This window comes from Pyxicephalus adspersus, chromosome Z (genome assembly GCF_032062135.1).
Source record: "Pyxicephalus adspersus chromosome Z, UCB_Pads_2.0, whole genome shotgun sequence".
In the NCBI taxonomy this organism is placed as follows: Eukaryota; Metazoa; Chordata; class Amphibia; order Anura; family Pyxicephalidae; genus Pyxicephalus; species Pyxicephalus adspersus.
The window spans coordinates 66,628,860-66,649,203 of record NC_092871.1 but is presented as its reverse complement, the minus strand read 5'-3'; the positions used below and the strand labels follow the sequence as shown (position 1 = coordinate 66,649,203).

The window sequence follows — 20,344 nt, the reverse complement described above, 5'->3', positions numbered from 1 at the left end:
TATGTCAGTGCAAGAAGAGGAGGGGAAATAGGCAAAGGTATAGAAAGAATGCTTTGCCCATTTTACCATTTGTGCCTTTCTTATCTTTTTATGAAGACCTCATACAACATTTCTCATTGCAGTCCAAAATTAACAACAGTGAGAAATGTAAGCAAAATTGATGTACGCTGCCTTATTCAATAAACCGGTGTAAACACCAATGGTGACATAGAAAGTGCAGTAACTTTGATGTGATTCTGTTGGCACCCTGGTATCATAGTCAAACGATTTATTAAAAAAAACAATGAACATGGTTATGGTCAGATTATTGTTTTAAAAGTCTTGCAATAATAAAATATCAAACTGTTAACCTGTACTTATTGAGAATAAATACTTATGCAACAAAAAAATTCAACTGTATATAATCAATATGTTTGCTGTAATATGGAGAAAGAAAAGAAACATCTGCTGTAGATAAAATGTAAAGCTTGTCGTCAGTCAAGGATCTGTGTGTGTTCGTGTTTGCAACTGACAGCCTGCACATAACATGCTACTACCTACATGAAAGTGGTCAACATCCTGGCAGGAAAACTGCTGGTTTAAAACTCTGTTTGCCATATACAGTGCAAATCTAGGGCCAGGTTCAGACCTGTGGAGGGAGCAACTGATCTGGCGTGGCATCTGGCATAGCGCTGGTTCTTAAAGAACTGGTATTTGCACTTACAGGGTAACTCAGACCTTTCACCCATCCTCCCTTCTACACCAACCCCTCCCCCCACCACCTGAAAAAAAATACTGACACATATTTGGAATCAAAATGGCTGGCAAGCAGCCATTTACTAAATCTACCCCATACCAAAATTTTACCATTTTTCTGAAACAAGACTCCTGTCTTCCTGGACCCCAACCGCCACCACGCACAGGCGAGAGACCTTACACCTCTATGCTCCTGCATACTCTCAGTGCTCACTGGACCCCATCCTGCAAGCCACAGGTCTGTCCCAATAGCATTAAGGTACACACCATCGCATCTCAAATAATGCCACGTCTCATCTTCCATCTCCCGATGTCCTACTACAATACCCCCATTCCTAGCTACAAAAAGGCCCAACTCCTTATTCACCCTAATCCTGGCCTTGTTGATTTTTTCAACAGAGTGGAAAGTGGTCTCAATGTCCGTCTTGGGAACAACGACTCTGCCCTGTAGCGCCTGACCCACTGAATTTCCGCATCAAATGACGTGTTTGCCACCGCACCAAACCTCCCACCGGAAACGATAAATGGTGAATCATCCTGAACATACCCTTTGCCTTCTTTAGCACTATCCCCAGCGGGGATATAACCAAACCTTTCAGCAGAAGAACCCAAAACGGCCCACTCATCCTGCCCAAACCCACCTCCTTTGCCATTTTTTCCGCCACCACCTCCGGATACCTCAGCTCTGATTTCAAGTTCTGGGGGACCTGCAATGACACCCCCATCACACTCGGAATCCTAAAACCCACCTCAAACTGCTCCTCCAGCATCCACGCGGCCTTCGTGTCCGGGTACCTACTTACAAAAGGGCACATCCTTTCAACCCTCTCGAGTGTCATCCCTCTTCCCTCCTGCCTCACCTCCTCTGCCACCTCCCTGCTTAAAACAGCATTTCCACCACAGGCCAAACATTTATTCCTGAACCTACACGCTCCTCCAAATTAGTATCCCCCTGTATAAAAGAGCTAGCAGACCACCTTTTTCTTAGTGGCTGGCGACCCTCCTGCCTGTGGCCTGCCAGGCCAATTCCCTGCCTCCCAGACGTCATCAGGCACATCCACAAATCAATGTCGTTATGGTTCTAGTCTCACCGACTTGCTCTGCCCATTGTATCTCAACCAAGCAACTCCCTCCCATACAATCTGTACGCCTCCCTAATCGTGTCCTGATAACAAAAAATCCCGAATGCCTGTAACCAACTGAAAAACGTTGATCAACCTATACTGCCTCTTGTTCTCCTCCTTCCCTCCACCCCCCTCGCCATCCTTTCTAAATTAAATCTTTCCAAGGGCAACAAAGAAAATACTACTCACGTACTCACCTTCCCAAATCTTCTCGCGGACCTCCTTGCGGTGCCCCTAGGAGACCCTGCGCCATCATATCCCCAGTGCTGCCCCTCCAACGCAACCCCCCCCCCGCACCAGGCTGTAGTGCTTAAGTGCAGTTTACACTGAAGGGAGGCGATGCTGCCTGGCCTAAGAACTTTGGAATGACTACACTCAAGTAAAAGTTAAAATACAGGACATTTTCAAAAAGTGTACCAAAGTCAAAGTTGCATCAGCAAAATTGAGAACAAGAAGCCAAATTCAATACAAAACTTTTTATTTTCTTTGTATAGGAGATATAACATCTTTGTGGTTTTTAACATCTACTTTGTTCCCATTGGGTAGGTTTATTTTCCCTTCCTGCCAGGACACATACAAAGGAAAATAACATTTTTAGTAAACTGGGAAAGGTTTGAAATTTTGACAATGTTTTTTGGGCTGTGTCTTCATGTACAGATAACAAACAAGGGCTCTGATTCTAGGATAGGTTTCCAAAAAAATAGAAAAGTGCAAAAGAATGATATCCCAATAAAATGATCTTATCCATTTGCCCATACACACATCAGAGCAGACTGCTGTACTAACACTAACATATGATCACAAAGACATCACAGATATGTCAGCTGATTACTGCCCATACTTGGTTCTGTACATGATGTTTTTTGTCTAGAAAAATCAGTACACATGCTTGTAGGTGAGGGATTAAAACCCCAAATCATCCTCGACCGATATTTCATATTGGTCATCAGACGGAAATACCTAATTTTAAACATCGTTCTTCTAGCATATTTATTGGTCCCGAAAAGTGAAACCTTGTAGATGGGGGCACAGACTAGCTGGATTCAGAAGTGGCTGGTACATAGACTTTTATGGGTGAACTGGTGAACAAGGAAGGCAGCCCTGAACATAGTTTGCATGCTACACAATTCCACCTGCTCAACCAGTTCCTCTTTGACACCCGCACAAAAGGTAAAATAATAAAAAAACTTTATTTAATAGAAACAGCCAATAAACACTTTTGTCCTAAATTCCTCTTTACTTGGACAGGGAATTCCACAGCAAGTTTGTTTGTGTTGGAAAGAAATAAGTTGGCTTTTGTGCATAATTTTTTTTTAATTTTTTTTAGACCATGATCTTTAAGGCAAAGGCACCACTCAAACAGCCAGCATTTCTTGCTAGAAGTAAAGATTCTTGGTCTTTAAAGAGTTCTATGGTAACAGGAGGCACATGTATACATAAATGTTAACAAACCTATTCCCCCTAACCACCTAAATGCATGAAGTTCTTAGATTTTGAACACAACAAATGTAATACAATCAATTTAAAGTTCCAATGGTCAGTATATATGTGGACTTCCAAAATGAAATTTTTGTTTTTTTACTTTTTGATTCTCCTGTAATGCCCGTTTGTTTCTGATTGCATTGTGATTCTTGGGTACAGCAACAAACCGTCTTCTCTTGAGGAATCCTGGAACACCAATGTTATTATCCCATAAATATTCTGGAGATAGAATCTTGGTTGGCTTGTGGTAAAGAAAATATTTGTTTAGATAGCTTTCATCATGCCAGATAGCTTCAATGTTATTTTCCTTATCAGTCATCATGGCGTTATGGCAAAAATTGGTTAATTTGTAGACTTCTGCCACTGTGCCACCAAAATACCCTCCAGCATAATAAAAGTCCCCTTCATCTGTAGGAATGTAAGCTGTTGAATCTTTTCTCCGTTCATAAGTGAAACCAGTGCGCTGTCCATTATAAAAGCCAGGATGTAATGTACCAAAGACATCACTTAATATTTCCACTCCAACTGAATCACTGAATCTCATGTCTACATCAACACACACTAAGAAATCCACTTCTTTGGAAAAACGTTGATGTGCATGATCACGGATCATCTCCATACGTCTCATAGACACCTCCTGCCACCGTTTGTAACTGGGAACTTCCAGAATGACCACCTGCCTTCCCTCAGGAAGGGTAAAATTGAGAATGTAATTGGGGCGGTCAGTAAACACATAGTAGTTGACTTTATGACCCACCATGAAAAACTGTTCGGCAGTTTCAACGAAAGTCTTAACGAAAACTGTATACCTGGAAAACACATCAACACATCCTAACATTTAGTTTTGTTAAATCAAATGTAGCAAATCACACTTTGTACTAAATAGTAATAGTTTGGTTTAAGTTTTTAGCTCTCACTTTGATTCCCACTCTCCCCTGCCTGTTTTGTCTTATTTTTTTTTGTTATACTTACCTTTTATTAACCACCTAGCCGTTAAGCCCGACCTTCGTACGGGCAAAAAAAAAAACGGCTAGGATGGTTAACCCCGAGATTTTTCCCATCTATACTTACCTGGTCCCCCTGTGCTCATCCAGCGTCGTTTTCGTATTCCAGCGTTGTCCTCCGTCCAGCGTCGTCCGTCGATCTCCCTCTCCAGCGGTTACAGGTCTACAATTTAAAAAAAAAAATTTCATGAAAAACAGTGGATCACTTTTGGTACAGAAATCTAGACCTCAGTGTAACGCTCAGGAGGTTAAATGTATTCATGTCAATAACAGGACATAACGGGTTATCTTCCTCTTCACCAATGGGGCACTGATCTCCTATCATTACACTGGAGCTTTGGCAATGCCCCCTTAGGGGCTGGGCCCATGATGAACTTCCTTACAGTTTATCCTCAGTCAACTCTAATTGTCTTTTATTAGAAAAACAATTATTGGAAAACTTTTGTAACCAAGGAGTTGAAGTATTTATCTGGTGGAGGTCTGTATGTATAGGTCGTAGGTTCTGCCTGTTGGCCAACCCTGAGGATAATCAATAGAAAAACAGAACAAAGAGAAGGGTTTTTGTGGCAAAATATTGGTTGTAATAATGATTTTTTCTCATAATACATATCACAAGTATTGTGCAATGAAATATGAAGCTTCACAATAACTGGAGATCTAGATCCAGATCATTGCTGTGTAGGCCCTTCAAGGGCACTGGACAATTAACTTTTGATAGGTATATATAACAAAAAACAGTGGTGTCGCAAGCGTAAGTCCATTTTCTGACGCGTTTCGCCAAATTTAGGCTTCTTCAGGGGTGATGATACATTTAGCGAGAATGAACACAGTACTTTGAAGTATCTAGCTTCACAGTAAATTTATAATTTTATTATAGAAACAATCAATACAAGGAGAAAAAATTAATGAACTTGGTATATATACACATGTAATACAATCATGTGGTGGTACATAAAGTATAGAAGCAATGCATGTGGAACAATGTGGTAAAGTACACTTGGATACAATAATTGGCAACAAATGACAATATAAAAAAGGAAAGAACATAGATATTCCTTGAAGATAAAACATGTGTGTGTGTAAACACGCCTCGGGGAAAAAACCCCGGACAGTTTGTAGATGTAGAGAAAGCCCCTCCGAGGGGGAGAATAGGCCCTTAAGGTAAGTATATAGAATGTATACAGAATGTGTCCTACTTCTCCTCACTATATGAATGTATATGTGTGGATTAATTAAAGTGAGCCACCTCTAGGTAATGTTCAAATGTAAATGGGTGGAGAAAAAGAAAGAGGTTTGAGGCTCAGAGGTTTTTCATGCAAAAAGTGAAGTGTACTGAATAATTATTTGATACATAAGCCATCTAATACACATAAACAAATAATATTTTTTCTGTCCTGTTAAAATTTCACAAAACAGAATATTTGTACATACTATACATAGTGAGTTTCATCAAAGGGTTATTAACGTAACTGTGTAACCGTTCAAATAACCATTTTATCCTTTTTATAGATCGATGTGTTGAATTTTTCTAATTGGTTTTTTAGATCTGTGAATTTCTCAGAAAAAAGGGGGCTATGGATAATATCTAAATGGTGAGATTGTAGACGATGAAGAATTGATGTAGTGTTTCTATACAACAGTATACCACACTCATTGCGCAACACAGGAAAGGCAGAAGAAGCTTAGGCAGCTAAACGCATGGCTTAAGTCCTGGTGTAATAGGGAGGGGTTTGGGTTCATAGAGCACTGGGCTGACTTTTCATTGGGGTACAACCTGTATGCCAGAGATGGTTTGCACCTAAATGAAAGGGGGTCTGCTGTGCTAGGGGAAAGATTTAGGGGAATTGTGGGGGGGTATTTAAACTAGGACATATGGAAGTGGGACAGTCAAATAAGGTGGCAGAAAGGTTAGGGGTCAGACACTAGTGGAGGGTGGATTGGGGATAGTTGGGGGGAGGACTATGGATAATTGTAAGGAGCTTCCCATGTTACAAACAAACATTGGATTGTGCAGTACTAGTTGTACTGAAAAACAAAATGATTTGGCATACAATGATGGTAAAAGCAGCAATGGTTTAAAGAGCCTGTTCACCGATGCTAGAAGTCTAGCAAACAAGATAGGGGAGTTGGAAGCCTTAATGAGTGAGGAGAATTATGACTTAGTTGGTATTGCTGAATCCTGGCTTTGTTCTTCGCATGACTGGGCTGTCAATATTCCTGGGTATACTCTCCTTCGTAAAGACAGAGTCAAATGAAGGCGTGGTGGAGTCTGTCTATATGTGAGAAGTGATCTAAAAGTAATGTGAAAGAAGAAAATGCGGAGGTAACAAGCGCTGATGTTGAGGCATTATGGGTGGAGTTGAATGTGGGGTTGAATAACACACAATTATTATCATAAAGACAGAGTCAAACGAAGGGGTGGTGGAGTCTGTCTGTATGTGAGAAGTGATCTAAAAGTGAATGTGAAAGAAGAAATTGCAGAGGTGACAAGCGATGAGGTTGAGGCATTATGGGTGGAGTTGAATGTGGGGTTGAATAACACACAATTATTGACTGGAGTCAGCTATAGGCCCCCCAGTGCTAGGGAAGATATGGAAAATCAACTACGAGCATAGATAGAAAAAGCAGCAAAAAGTGGCTGGAGTAATGGTCCTACAGGAACAGCAAAACAGAGGAAATTTGTGAATTTAATACAAGATAATTTTATGGTACAGTTTATAGAAGCACCAACTAGAAATGATACTCTGCTGGACGTAGTTCTTTCTAACAATGCAGAGCTTTTAACAAATAGGCAAATAAAAGAGAATCTGGGTAGCAGTGACCATAATATGATTTCATTTAATGTAAGCTGTAAACAGGAAGCAAAAACAGGAAAGATAAAAACATTTAATTTTAAGAGAGCAAATTTTCCATTATTAAGGGCAGCTCTCTGTGACTTTGGTTGGGAGACAATATTGTCTTCAAAGAACACAGAACAGAAATAGGAATGTTTCAAGTCTGTTCTACAAAAGCACACTGAAAAATATATTCCAATGGGTAATAAGTTTAAGAGGCTAAAATGAAAACTTATTTGGCTTACAGCTGATGTTGAGCATGTAGGCCCCTTAAAGGATGTTGCTGGGTTGGTAATTGGGGATAAAGATAAGGCAGATTTACTAAACACTTTTTAGCTCTGTGTACATGAAGGAAAATGGCAGAGCTCAAGTCCAAATTCATAAAAGCAACGTCACTGCTTTAAATGAGTCACAATGGCTCAGAATTGATATGATTGAGAAACAGCTGGGAGAAAATAGGGTTGACAAAGCACCAGGACCTGATGGATTACATCCACGTGTCCTCAAAGAGCTGAGCTCAGTAATTTCAAAGCCACTATTTCTAATTTTTAGGGAGTCTTTAGTCACTAGAACGGTACCGATGGATTGGCATAAGGCCAATGTGGTTCCTATCTTCAAAAAGGGAGCAAAGTCATTACCAGGTAACTACTAGTGTTGGTCGAATAGCTCGCAATTCGATTTGACCGCTATTTGGTCTAATAATGCATAAATATTCGGGTGATTGACCGTCGAATTTGAACTCCATTGAAGTCAATAGGGGAAAAATTTGGGTTGTTTTTCGGGATGGTGTAGAGCTTCTACAGCCTATAAATACATTTAAAAAGACATGTCAAGACTCCCCCAGCTCTGCACAACACTGTACAAGTAAAAAAAAAATAAAGTCTTTTTTCTGTTGCTGGCAAGGCCATTTTAGGGGGCGGTTAAGGGAACATGTCGGACTTTATACGGTCTCCGAGTAGAGGCAGAGAGGGATATGAGGGGGTTCCTCTGGTCCAAAATTAGCCACCAGGTTTCACCACTCCGTTACAAGAAATACACAGGCTTCAGGGTACAGGCAGAGGTCTCTAAGGGGGGTCTTTCAGTCAAAAAATTAGCCAGCTACACAGCTCTGTTATAAGTTACAAGTGACAGGTGGCAGCAGCAGGAGGAGGAGGTGGTGGGCACTGAGTGGAGCGGGAACTGCATTGGTAACTGGCATCTAGAGCTGGGTGTAGTGCATCATCAATGCCACCTAGATGGCTGTAATGCGATATTTATTAATGGAGTACTGACAGGTGGCAACAGCAGGAGGAGGAGGTGGTGGGCCCTGAGACGGATCGTGGACAGCATTGGTTACTGGCATCCAGAGCTGGGTACTGGGCAGGGGGCATCAGTTACAGCATGAGGAGGAGGCAGTGGGCCCTGAGAAGGAGCAAGGACAGCATTAGAGGTTGAGGCCATCACCTATATGGACAGTGTCGAAGCTGTAGCTATTGGAGACATGAATGGATGAATGAGATTCCAATCTGTCCCTACCTACTATGTAGCGAAACCACATGAAACAGAATGGACTTAGCGGAATCAGCGGGGAAAGAACACCCTGTTGAGCTTAAGTCTAGCCTGACATCTAGAGCTGGGTACTAGGCAGTGGGCAGGCGGCAGCAGTAACAGCATGAGGAGGAGGCAGCAGGCCCTGAGACAGAGTGTGGACAGCATTGTTAAATGCCATCTAGAGCTGGATACTGGGCAGTTGGCGGCAGCAGCAGGAGGAGGAGGCAGTGGGCCCTGGGACAGAGCAAGGACGGCATTACAGCTTGAGGTCATCATCCTTTATTGACAGCGTAGAAGGTGTAGCTATTGGGATGAATGAGATTCCCACTGTCCCTACAGTGGCAGTGGGCCCTGAGACGTAGTGTGGATGGCTGTGTTACTCCTCCTGCTCTTACTGCTGCTGCCCGCCCACTGCCCAGTACCCAGCTCTAGATGCCAGACTAGACTCAAGCTCAACAGGGTGTTCTTTCCCCCCTGATTCAGCCAAGCCCGTTCCGTATCATGTGGTTTCGCTACATAGTAGGTACGGATTGGAATCTCGTTCATCCATTCATGTCTCCAATAGCTACAGCTTCTACACTGTCCATATAGGTGATGGCCTCACCCTTTAATGCCGTCCTTGCTCCTTCTTAGGGCCCACCACCTCCTCCTCATGCTGTAACTCCTGCTGCCTGCCCAGTACCCAGCTCTAGATGCCAGTTACCAATGCTGTCCACGCTCCGTCTCAGAGCCCACCGCCTCCTCTTCCTGCTGTTCCTGCTGCACACCCCAGGCTTAATCAATATAAGCCATCAGGATGCAGGAATACTTCCGATGAGCCAGCTCATTCGAGCGGGTGGCATCTTTAACCCTGGAGCGCAGCTTGAAGCGTAAGTGTAAGTCAATCACATCCAATTGGTGCAAATCTGCCAGTGTGGCGCTGTAGAAATTCCCTTCTATGATGTCCCAGCGCACATTAGGAATTGGGTACTCTAGCACTTCACCAACTTTGAATCCAACAGACATGGACATGTTGCATATCACCAGACATTTGGGGCTCAGCACCTCGGTGAGCCAAATAAACAGGTGGTCCAGGTTGGTTTTGTACATTTGCAGTGATTGCTCATGATACCTGATAACATCCTATATACACGAGTTGATGATGACAACGTTGGGCTGGGGTCCATGTTGGAAGTTGGCCAGTATGCTCTCTTTGTAGACCCGAAGAACTACGGGTAAGGAAAAAGAACCGTAGTTGGTGGTTAGTTCGGTAATGACGCACTTGGCGGTAAATTATGGCATTGTGCATTTCACCCAGAGATCCCCCAACGTGTCATTTGCAAATGACATCTCACCCTTCCCTTTCAGCTGGTTCTCAGTCCGAAACTCATCATTCTGCAGTATTTTCACAAGATCCTTGTTGACGGATCATGGCTCAATGTGGTCATCTAGGACCTCTCGATTCCCGTTAAATATACCGGTGTTTCCCATCTCATCCCCCCAACATATACAGAGGGACTGCTGTCCCACTTTCCAGTTCTGGGGTAACATACACAGAAATTCAGTCCGATAAAGGATGGTACCGATGGATGAAGCAGAAGACGTGGCCTTCTACATTATATCACGAAATTTCAGATTACACACTTCGGGGTGTCATTAAAGATGCACTACACCCAGCTCTAGATGCCAGTTACTAATGCCTTCCACACTCCATCTCAAGGCCTGCTATCGAGTGAAAGCACATGAAAGGAAACGGGGCTAGGCAGAATCAGTGGGGAAAGAAAATACTGTTGAGCTTGAGTCTAGCCTGGCATCTAGAGCTGGGTACTGGACAGTGGGCAGGCAGCAGCAGTAATAGCAGGAAGAGTAGGCGGTGGGCCCTGAGTACTGTGGATGGCATTGTTAACTGGCATCTAGAGATGGGTACTGGGAGGAGGAGGCGGTAGGCCCTGAGACGCAGCAAGGACGGCATTAGTAACTGGCATCTAGAGTTGGGTACTGGGCAAGAGGCAGCATCAGTGAAAGCAGGAGGAGGAGGTGGTGGGCCCTGAGAAGTGTGGATGGCATTGTTAACTGGCATCTAGAGCTGGGTACTGGGAGTAGGAGGCGGTGGGCCCTGGGACGGAGCAAGGACGGCATTAGTAGTTGAGGCCATCACCCATATGGACAGTGTAGAAGCTGTAGCTAGTGGAGACATTGCTTTTTAGGGGACTGCCTTTTCCTATCTGCTAGCTGTAACATTTAAAATGCAGCATGGACAGCCTTGTAACTGGCATCTACAGTTGGGTACTGGGTACTGAGCAGGCGGCAGCAGTAACAGTAGGAGGAAGAGGTGGTGGGCTCTTGAACAAAGTGCGGACGGCATTAGTATCTGGCATCTATAGATTTGTACTGGGCAGGCAGCAGCATCATTTACAGCAGGAAGAGGAGGAGGTGGTGGGCTCTGAGACGGAACATGGAGGGCATTAGTATCTGGCATCTAAAGTTAGGTACTGGGCAGGCGGCAGCATCATTTACAGCAGGAGGAGGAGGCGGTGGGCTGTGAGACGGAGTGTGGATGGCATTAGTATCTGGCATCTACAGTCGAGTACTGGGCAGGTGGCAGCATCAGTTACAGCAGGAGTAGGAGGCGGTGGGCTCTGAGACGAAGTGTGGACAGCATTAGTATTTGGCATCTAAATTCAGGTACTGGGCAGGTGGCAGCAACATTTACACCAGGAGGAGGAGGCAGTGGGCTCTGAGACAGAGTGTGGACGGCATTAGTATCTGGCATCTAAAGTCAGGTACTAAGCAGGCTGCAGCCTCATTTACAGCAGGAGGAGGAGGAGGTGGGCTCTGAGACGGAGTGTGGATGGTATTAGTATCTGGCATCTACAGTCGGGTACTGGGCAGGTGGAAGCATCAGTTACAGCAAGAGGAGGTGGTGGGCTCTGAGACGGAGCGTGAACAGCATTAGTATCTGGCATCTACAGTTGGGTACTGGGCAGGTGGCAGCATCAATTAAAGCTGTGTAGGGGACTGCCTTTTCCTATCTGCTAGCTGTAACTTTCTAAAATGCGGCATGGACAGCCTTGTTAACTGGTATCTACAGCTGGGTACTGGGTACTGGGCAGGCGGCAGCAGTAACAACAGGAGGAAGAGGTGGTGGGCTCTTGAACAAAGTGTAGACAACATTAGTAACTGGCATCTAGAGTAGGGTACTGGGCAGGCGGCAGGATCAGTAACAGCAGAAGAAGGAGGCGGTGGGCCCTGAGACGGAGTGTGGATGGCATTAGTATCTCGCATCAAAAGTCGGGTACTGGGCAGGAGACAGCATCTTTTAAAGCAGAAGGAGGAGGCGGTGGGCTGTGAGATGGAGTGTGGATGGCATTATTATCTTGCATTTACAGTCAGGTATTGGGCAGGTGACAGCATCATTTACAGCAAGAGGAGGAGGTGGTGGGCTCTGAGATGGAGTGTGGATGGCATTAGTATCTGGCATCTACAGTCGGTTACTGGGCAGGTGGCAGCATCAGTTACAGCCAGAGGAGGAGGCGGTGGGCTCTGAGACGGAGTGTGGATGGCATTAGTATCTGGCATCTACAGTCCGTTACTGGGCAGGCGGCAGCATCAGTTACAGTCAGAGGAGGAGGCGGTGGGCTCTGAGATGGAGTGTGGATGGCATTAGTATCTGGCATTTACAGTCAGGTATTGGGCAGGTGACAGCATCAGTTACAGCAGGAGGAGGAGGTGGTGGGCACTGAGACAAAGTGTGGACGGCATTAGTATCTTGCATCTAGAGTTGGGTACTGGGAAGGCGGTCAGTAGGAGGTGGTGGGCCCTGTGACGGAGCATGGACCACATTGGAGGTTGAGGTAACCAGCTCTAGATGCCAGTTCCCAATGCAGTCCCCGCTCCATCTCAGGACCCCCACCTCCTCCTCCTGCTGTAAATGATACTGCCACCTGCCCAATACCAAACTCTAGATGCCAGATACATACCAAGTGCTATCAGAATAAAATATCCGTATTTTTTGAAGAAAAATATATAATTTTTTATGGCCTTTTGGATAGATACCAACTACCAAGTGCTATCAGAATTAAAGATCTGTATTGTTTGTAGAGTAATACATCAATTTTTATGGCTTTAGGGATATATAGCAAAGTGGGATCAGAACTAAAGATCTGTATTTTCTGTAGAGAAATATAGAATTTTTTATGGTCTTTTGGATCGATACAAAGTGCTATCAGAAATAAATATCTAGATTTTTGGTAGAGAAATATAGAAATTTTTATCGCTATGGAGATATATAGCAAAGTGGGATCGGAATGAAATCTCTAATTTTTGGAGAAAAATACTGATTTTTTTATGGGTTTTAGGATAGATACCACGTGCTATCATAATAAAATATCTGTATTTTTTTTTACAGAAATACAGACATTTTTAGTTTTTTTGTGATAGATATCAAGAGGTATTCTAAATTATACCTCTTGTAATATATCAAAAAGCCAGAAAAATGTATCCATTTTCCATTTATCCAAAAAAAAAATACAGATATTTCATTCTGATAGCACTTAGTATCTATCATAAAAAACCCATAAAATTATCTTTATTTCTTTAAAAAAAAATACAGATATTGAATTCTAATCCCACTTGCTATCTATCTAAATAGTCATAAAAAAATCTGTATTTCTCTCTAAAAAGTGCTGATATTTATTTAAGAATCATAATTAAATATCTGTATTTTTTGTAGAGAAATACATACGTTTTTATGGCTTTTTTGATAGATAGCAAGTTGTAGTCTGAATTAAATATCTGTATTTTTTTTAGAAAAACAGAAATTTTGCTGTTTATTTTGATAGATAGCAAGTGGTATCAGAATTAAATATCTGTATTTTTTTACAGAAATACATTCATTTTTCTGTTTATTTTGATAGATTGCAAGAGTTATCATAATGTATGCTAACTATTGCAATCTATCAAAATAAACAGAAAAATTTCTGTAAAAAAAAATACAGATATTTCATTCTGATACCACTTGCTATCAAAATAAACAGAAAAAATTCTGTATTTCTGTAAAAAAATACAGATAATTCATTCTGATACCACTTGCTATCTATGAAAATAAACAGAAAAATGTATGTATATCTCTACCATAAATACAAATATTTATTAAGAATCACACAGCTCCATTACAAGTGATATGGGCCTCAAAGTAGATAGAGGCAGAGGGCCCTGAGGGGAGTGCTTGTTAAAAGAAATTGCCAGTTACACAGCTTTATTGCAAGTTATATACCTCAGAGACAGAGTAGGGGTAGAGGGCCACTAGGGGGAGGAGTAGAAGGAGATGCCGAAAGGCTGTGAACGTGCTCTTCCCATCAAGATGTCTGTGCGGCAGTTGACGACTAATCAGTACAGTCTGCAGAGGGGGTGTTGAAGTCATTGCCGATCCAAGCCTTATTCATTTTAATAAAAGTGATTCGGTCGACATTTTCTGTGGTGAGCCGAATCCGTTTGTCACTCAGTACGCCCCCAGCTGCACTGAAGGCTCTTTCAGATAACACACTTGCTGCTGGGCGGGCAAGGATCTGAATGGCATGTTCTGCCAGCTCCAGCCACTGCTCAAGTTTGGATACGCAGTAGCCCAGTGGGTCCTGGCTTTGCAGGTTGCAGATGTCCAATGCACAGCTCAGGTATTCCTGCACCATGACTGAGTACAGCTGCTGAGTGTCATTGGCAATTGCTGCACGACTGAAGGCTTGCTTCCGCTCAAAAAAAAAAAGCCTGCATAGTTTGCCTTAGACGACCTCTATTGCTGCTGCCACCCATGCCGCTTAAAGCAGTTGTTTGGCTCCCATGGCTTGTGGAACTGCCATAGGGATCCCTGCTGCTGCTGCTGCTGCTGCAGGCAGTCGGACAGACTGAGCACAAGTCCCTTACAAGCACTTCTTGGTAGTGCTGCATTTAGGTCCCCTGTATTGGGGCAAGATCAGTTGTTGTATCTCGAGCTTGTAACGTGGATCCAGTAATGTAGCAATCCAATAGTCGTCAGTCTTTGTTTTCATGTGTTCTATGCATGGATCTTTGGCTATGCACTCCTGCATGAATGTTGTCATGTGGCTCAAACTACCCACAGCTGAGGTAGTTCTGAACCCACACTCCTGTGGGTCGAACAGCAGCACAGGCTCGTCCTCCTCCTCCTCCGCCTGGTCTTGCCATTCACGGAACAAGGCGCCTTGTGTTTGGGTGGATGGATGCCATGTACCCTCAATATCCTCCTCTGCCCCTTCCTCCCCATCCTCTTCCACCTGCAATGTCCTCCTCATCCTCTTCCACCTCCCCTTCTTCCTGGATTTGTGGTGCACTATGCCTAGTAGGCACCCATGTCCGAGATGATGTTTGAAACGTCATCTCTTGATTCAGCGTCCGCTCTGTGTCGTGTCCGAGATCCATCATCATCTATTCCAGCAGGCATATGATGGGGATGGTGTCACTGACACAGGCCTGATCTCTGCTGATCATCCTGGTGGCCTCTTCAAAAGGTGACAATACAGTGCACAAGTCCTCAATTTGCAGCCACTCCGCAGGGCTGAAGAAAGGTAGTGTAGGTATACGCCTGAAACGAACAGACTCTGCCACGTAATCCACCACCGCTTTCTGTTGTTCAGCCAGCCGCTGCAGCATGTAAAAGGTGGAATTCCAACGTGTGGCCACATCACAAATTAACCGGTGCACTGGCAGGTTGAGATTTTGCTGTAAATCCACCAATCTGGCACTGGGTGTGTACGACCGGCGGAAATACGCTGACAACTTTCTGGTATTCAGCAACAGCGGCTGGAGGCCTGGGTAATTCCTAAGGAGGCGCTGTACTATCAGGTTCATGACGTGAGCCAGGCAAGGTACGTGTGTGAGTTTCCCACAATGCAGGGCTGCCCAGCAGACTGGCCTCGTTGTCACACACGACCTTGCCTGGCTGAAGTCTGTTAGGAGTTAGCCATATGTCCTCCTGCTCCCGCAAGGCACTTAGAATGGCTGCGCCCGTGTGGATGAGGGAACCCAGGCTTCACAACCTCAGGACTGCGTGGCAACGTCTGAATTGAGCACCAAAATAGCAAACTCTAGGTTGTTGCTGGCGGTGAACAGATGCTGCCGATTGGGAGGTGCTCGGTCTCCACGGCAAAGTGTCCCTGGAGGAAGAGGTTGAGGCACAAGAGTCAAAGGAAAAGGTGGAAGTGGAGGTTGAGGAGGAAACTGCATGGCAATGAGCTCTGGGCGGAGGTAGGTATGCAGGCCTTGCTGCAGCTGCATCTTCCCCTGCTGCCACCCAGTTACCCAGTGAGCTGTATAGGAAATATATCTTCCCACTCCATGCTTGCTCGACCAACTGTCGGTTGTCAGGTGCACCTTGCCAGAAACTGGGTGCTGCAGGGCCATGGACACATTGCTCTGCTTGTGTTCCTGCAAAGCAGGAACACATTTTTCTGCAAAATACTGTCGCTTAGGCATAACGTACTGTGGGTTTGCGCAGAGGAATGCGTAACGGAACGCATTAGAGTCCACCAGCCGGTAAGGGAGGAGCTCTAATGCAATTAACTGTGCAATTGCCATATTGATTAGCTTTGTTTTGGGGTCATTTGGGCCATATTTCCTCTTGCACTCCAACATCTGGGGGATGGAAGGTTGGATGCTGCTAATGCTAACCACAGAAAGATTGGATGATGGGGTAGAAGTTGTGGGGGATGGCAATGATGCCTGGTCCTGACTGCTAGCAATGCTACAAACAGCAGCCGGTCTGCGTTGGAGCTCCTGCTCACCCCTGGTGGAGGCTGAAAAAGGTAATGCTGGGCTACATGCCCCACTCAAATTGCTGGCAGCAGCACGGGTAACTTTGGTGGCAGAAGGAGGAAATGCAGCGGAGGAAGATCGAGCAGTTTGAGCTTGCTTCTTGGGCGGAGGTGGTTGTACAGAGCTCTGTGTTTTGACCAGGTGTTCCCGCCAGGTTACTGGGTGGTGGCTTTTTAAATGAGTGCTCATGCAACTTGTTCCAAGTTTGTTTAGGTTTTTGCCTCGTTTCAAATGTTAAGCACACAGTTTACAGATGACCATAGTGTTTTTATCACTATGGACATTAAAAATTGCCCACACTGGCGAACATCTAACTGGGCCGAAAGGTGCTCTGGAGCTGGTGCTCGTGGTGGCTGTTCGCAGTTGTTGAGGTATAGCTGTGGTGATAGCTTCCGACGATTTACATCTATGACTTGCCTCACTGGTACTTGAAGAATGCAGAGTGTGGGCAGCTTTTACCCTCTTCCTCCCTCTCCCCCTTTGAGGGCGCTCTGCAACCTCCTCCTCCTCTTCTTCCTCCTCCTCCTCTTCTTCCTGCCTATGATGATCTCCTTGTTCGCCCCATGTCAGATCAAGGACATCATCATCATCATCATCATCAGAGAAAGTTTCCCTATATGTGCCGAAAGGAAGCAGCGGCCTTTTGGAGCCAGTTTTTATTTGGCTCAGAGTGTTCTGGTGAAAAGTAACTGGGGGGAAAGCCTGTGAACTGACTCTCTTCGTCAGATGACTGAAACAACTGAGCATCTTCAAGAAATGCTTGTAGCTCCGCCTCTCCAACCCCTCGGTGGGACTCCTCTATATACTGCCGTACACGTGACTTTCCAGCTGCTGATGAAGAACTAGGAGGAACAGGTGTATCGTGGACTTTTGGGACACAAAAGTCTTGGGAGGGGGTACAATGACTTGACCCAGGCTGGGTCATGTACGCCACTACGTCTTCTGCCTGGTGTGGCAATAATGGACACCCACCACCAACAGCAGCGCTTCTTGTTCTTGGGTCTACAGCTAAAAACAAACTCATACTGCTTTGCTTGCCACCCCTGCCAAAGCTGCCCTTTCCTCTTTGGCCAGACATTGTAGAATTTTTTTCTTTATGTGGCTTTACACCCTGCAAAATACTTTATAGCTAATATGCTATATGTATATGTCAATTTGTACAGTAAGTGGATTTTTTTATTGGGGGGAGGGGGGGTTGACACAAAAAATGCAAGTGCGCTGTGTGTGTTGTATGCAGCACTTTGCTTCAGTGGTGACGCTTGTAATATGCAGCACAGTATACAAACTATATACTGCAGTATACACTGCGTCTGTGTCTGTCTCTCAGTACAAGTGTGATACTGTGCACGTAGTCAGCGAATGGACCCTGCCTCTGGCTGCCTCTGGCTGCGTGTATGTAACACACTGACTGACTATCTATCTATCTATCTATCTATCTATCTATCTATCTATCTAACTATCTATCTAGCTAACAGTATAACACTCTAGCTATCTGAGTACAGTAGATTTCAGGACTGCACCAATACAGTACAATCCAACAATCTATCTGACTAATAGTGTGACTGTGACACAGTCTAACAAAGTAAAGCACTTTTTTTCACTTTGACAAAGCAAGCCAAGCAGCACAGAAAAGTTGTGATGCTATCAGCAAATCTCTGTCAGGAGTGGAAAATGCAGCCAATCGGCTGCCTGCCACAACAAACATGCAGGGGGGCATCCCTGCTGTTATTGGAGGGCCCTATGCATCATGGGGGAGGTCCCTAGGCATTGTGGGAGGGTAGAATTTGGGGCTTCGAATTCAGCAAAATTCGGGTCAGGTCCACCCGAATTCGAACGGTCATATTTAGTCGAACATTAGGACAACCCAAATTCGAACAACACTAGTAACTACAGACCCGTTAGTTTAACGTCCATAGTTGGAAAGGTCTTAGAGAGTTTGATAAAGAGCCACATAGAGGAGTTTCTGCTAGAAAATAATATTATAAGTGATAGTCAGCATGGCTTCAAGAAAGACAGAAGTTGTCAAACAAATTTATACTCTCTTTTTATAAGGAAGTAAGTAAACAGGTAGACAGTGGAATAGCAGTTGATATAGTGTACTTTGACTTCGCTAAAGCATTTGACACTGTACCCCACAGACGGTTAATATGCAAGTTGGGGTCGATGGGTTTAGAAAAGTCAATCTGTAAATGGATAGAGAACTTGCTTAAAGGATGCATTCAGAAAGTTGTAATTAATGATTCATAGTCAGAATGGACTGTATTAGTGATGTACCCCAGGGTTCGGTGTTGGGACCTTTACTGTTTAACATCTTCATAAATCATATAGAGTTTGGGATTAAAAGTACCATTTCTGTGTTTGCAGATGACACCAAACTATGTAATGGAATAAACTGCATACCGGATGTCTATAATCTACAAGCAGACCTGGATGTACTGTTTGATTGGGCAGCCAAGTGGCAAATGACATTTATTATAGATAAATGTAAAATTTGCACTTGGGAGCTAACATGCATGCTTCATACTGTCTAGGGGGAATACATTTGGGGTAGCCAGAAATGGAAAAGGATCTAGCGGTTCTGGTAGATCATAGTCCTAATAACAGCATGCAATGCCAAGCTGCAATATCTAAAGCTAGTAAAGTACTTTCCTGTATTAAAAGAGGAATAGACTGCAGAGATAGAGACATAATCCTGCCCTGTACAAAACATTGGTCAGACCACATCTGGAATATGCAGTCCAGGTTTGTGCACCAGTTCACAAAAAGGACATTGTGGAATTGGGGAGAGTGCAGAGAAGGGCAACAAAATTAATAAAAGGAATGGAGGAGCTCAGCTATGAGGAGAGATTAGCTGAACTGAATCTTTTCTCCCTTGGGAAGAGATGTTTAGGGGGGATATGATCACCCTGTATAAATATATAAACGGTCCATATAGAGAACTCTCTTCCCCATTATTCACTTTGAGATCATTACAAAGAACAAGAGGGCACGCTTTGGGTCTGGAAGAAAAGAAGTTTAAGCTCCGGATAAGGAAGAAATTCTTCACTGTAAGGTCTGTGAAAATGTAGAATCGGCTCCCTCAGGAAGTAGCTTCAGCAACTACTATAAATTGATTTAAGAAAAAGCTGGATACTTTTCTAGTAGCACAGAATTTAACTGGGTGATAAGGCTTTAAAGTAAAAATAACAGTGACTGTTGATCCAGGGAACATCTGATTGCCTCATGGAATCAGGAAGGAATTTTTTTTTCCCTGTTGAAGCAAACTGTACCAGGGTTTTTTTTTTTTGCCTTCCTCATGACAAACTATGTCTTATAGGGGTTTTGATCTGGGATATGTTTATTTCCCTAGTGGTTGAACTGAATGGACTTATATCTTTTTTTAACCTAACCTACTATGTAACTATACTACTATACTATGGTGGAATGCCTTGAGAGAGCATACCACCTAGCGAAACCTCAAAACGAATTTGTCATATCCTTACTAACCTTAATACTCAACAAAAACACATTTACTTTTGATGGCAAGATCTACCTTCAAAAGCAGGGTGTTGCGATGGGAACGAAATGCGCACCGGTTATATGCTAACATATACTTGGGGGAATGGAAAAAAAAAACTTGTTCTCAAACCCTTATATCAATAAATATAATAAATGCATCCTAACTTGGAAATGCTACATTGACAATGTGTTAATGTTTTGGATAGGTTTGGAACCTCTACTTCTGGAATTCTTTGAATTTATACAATCACATGAATTTAACTTAAAGTTCACCCTTGACTACAGCAAAACTCAATTACCATTTCTAGACCTTTTTATTAGGATAGACACCAAA

General features: G+C 43.8%; 1 protein-coding gene across 2 annotated transcripts in view; it reads right to left on the bottom strand.

The window, feature by feature from the left end:
• Positions 1-2,320: 2,320 nt before the first annotated feature.
• Positions 2,321-20,344, bottom strand: part of LOC140344577 (histo-blood group ABO system transferase-like) — an 85,373-nt gene continuing 67,349 nt past the window's right edge. For both annotated transcript variants that reach the window (XM_072431827.1, XM_072431826.1), the window contains one exon: positions 2,321-4,150. In XM_072431827.1, coding sequence (XP_072287928.1) covers positions 3,397-4,150 — 754 coding nt within the window. In that variant the 3' untranslated portion in view covers positions 2,321-3,396. The remainder of the gene's footprint in view (positions 4,151-20,344) is intronic.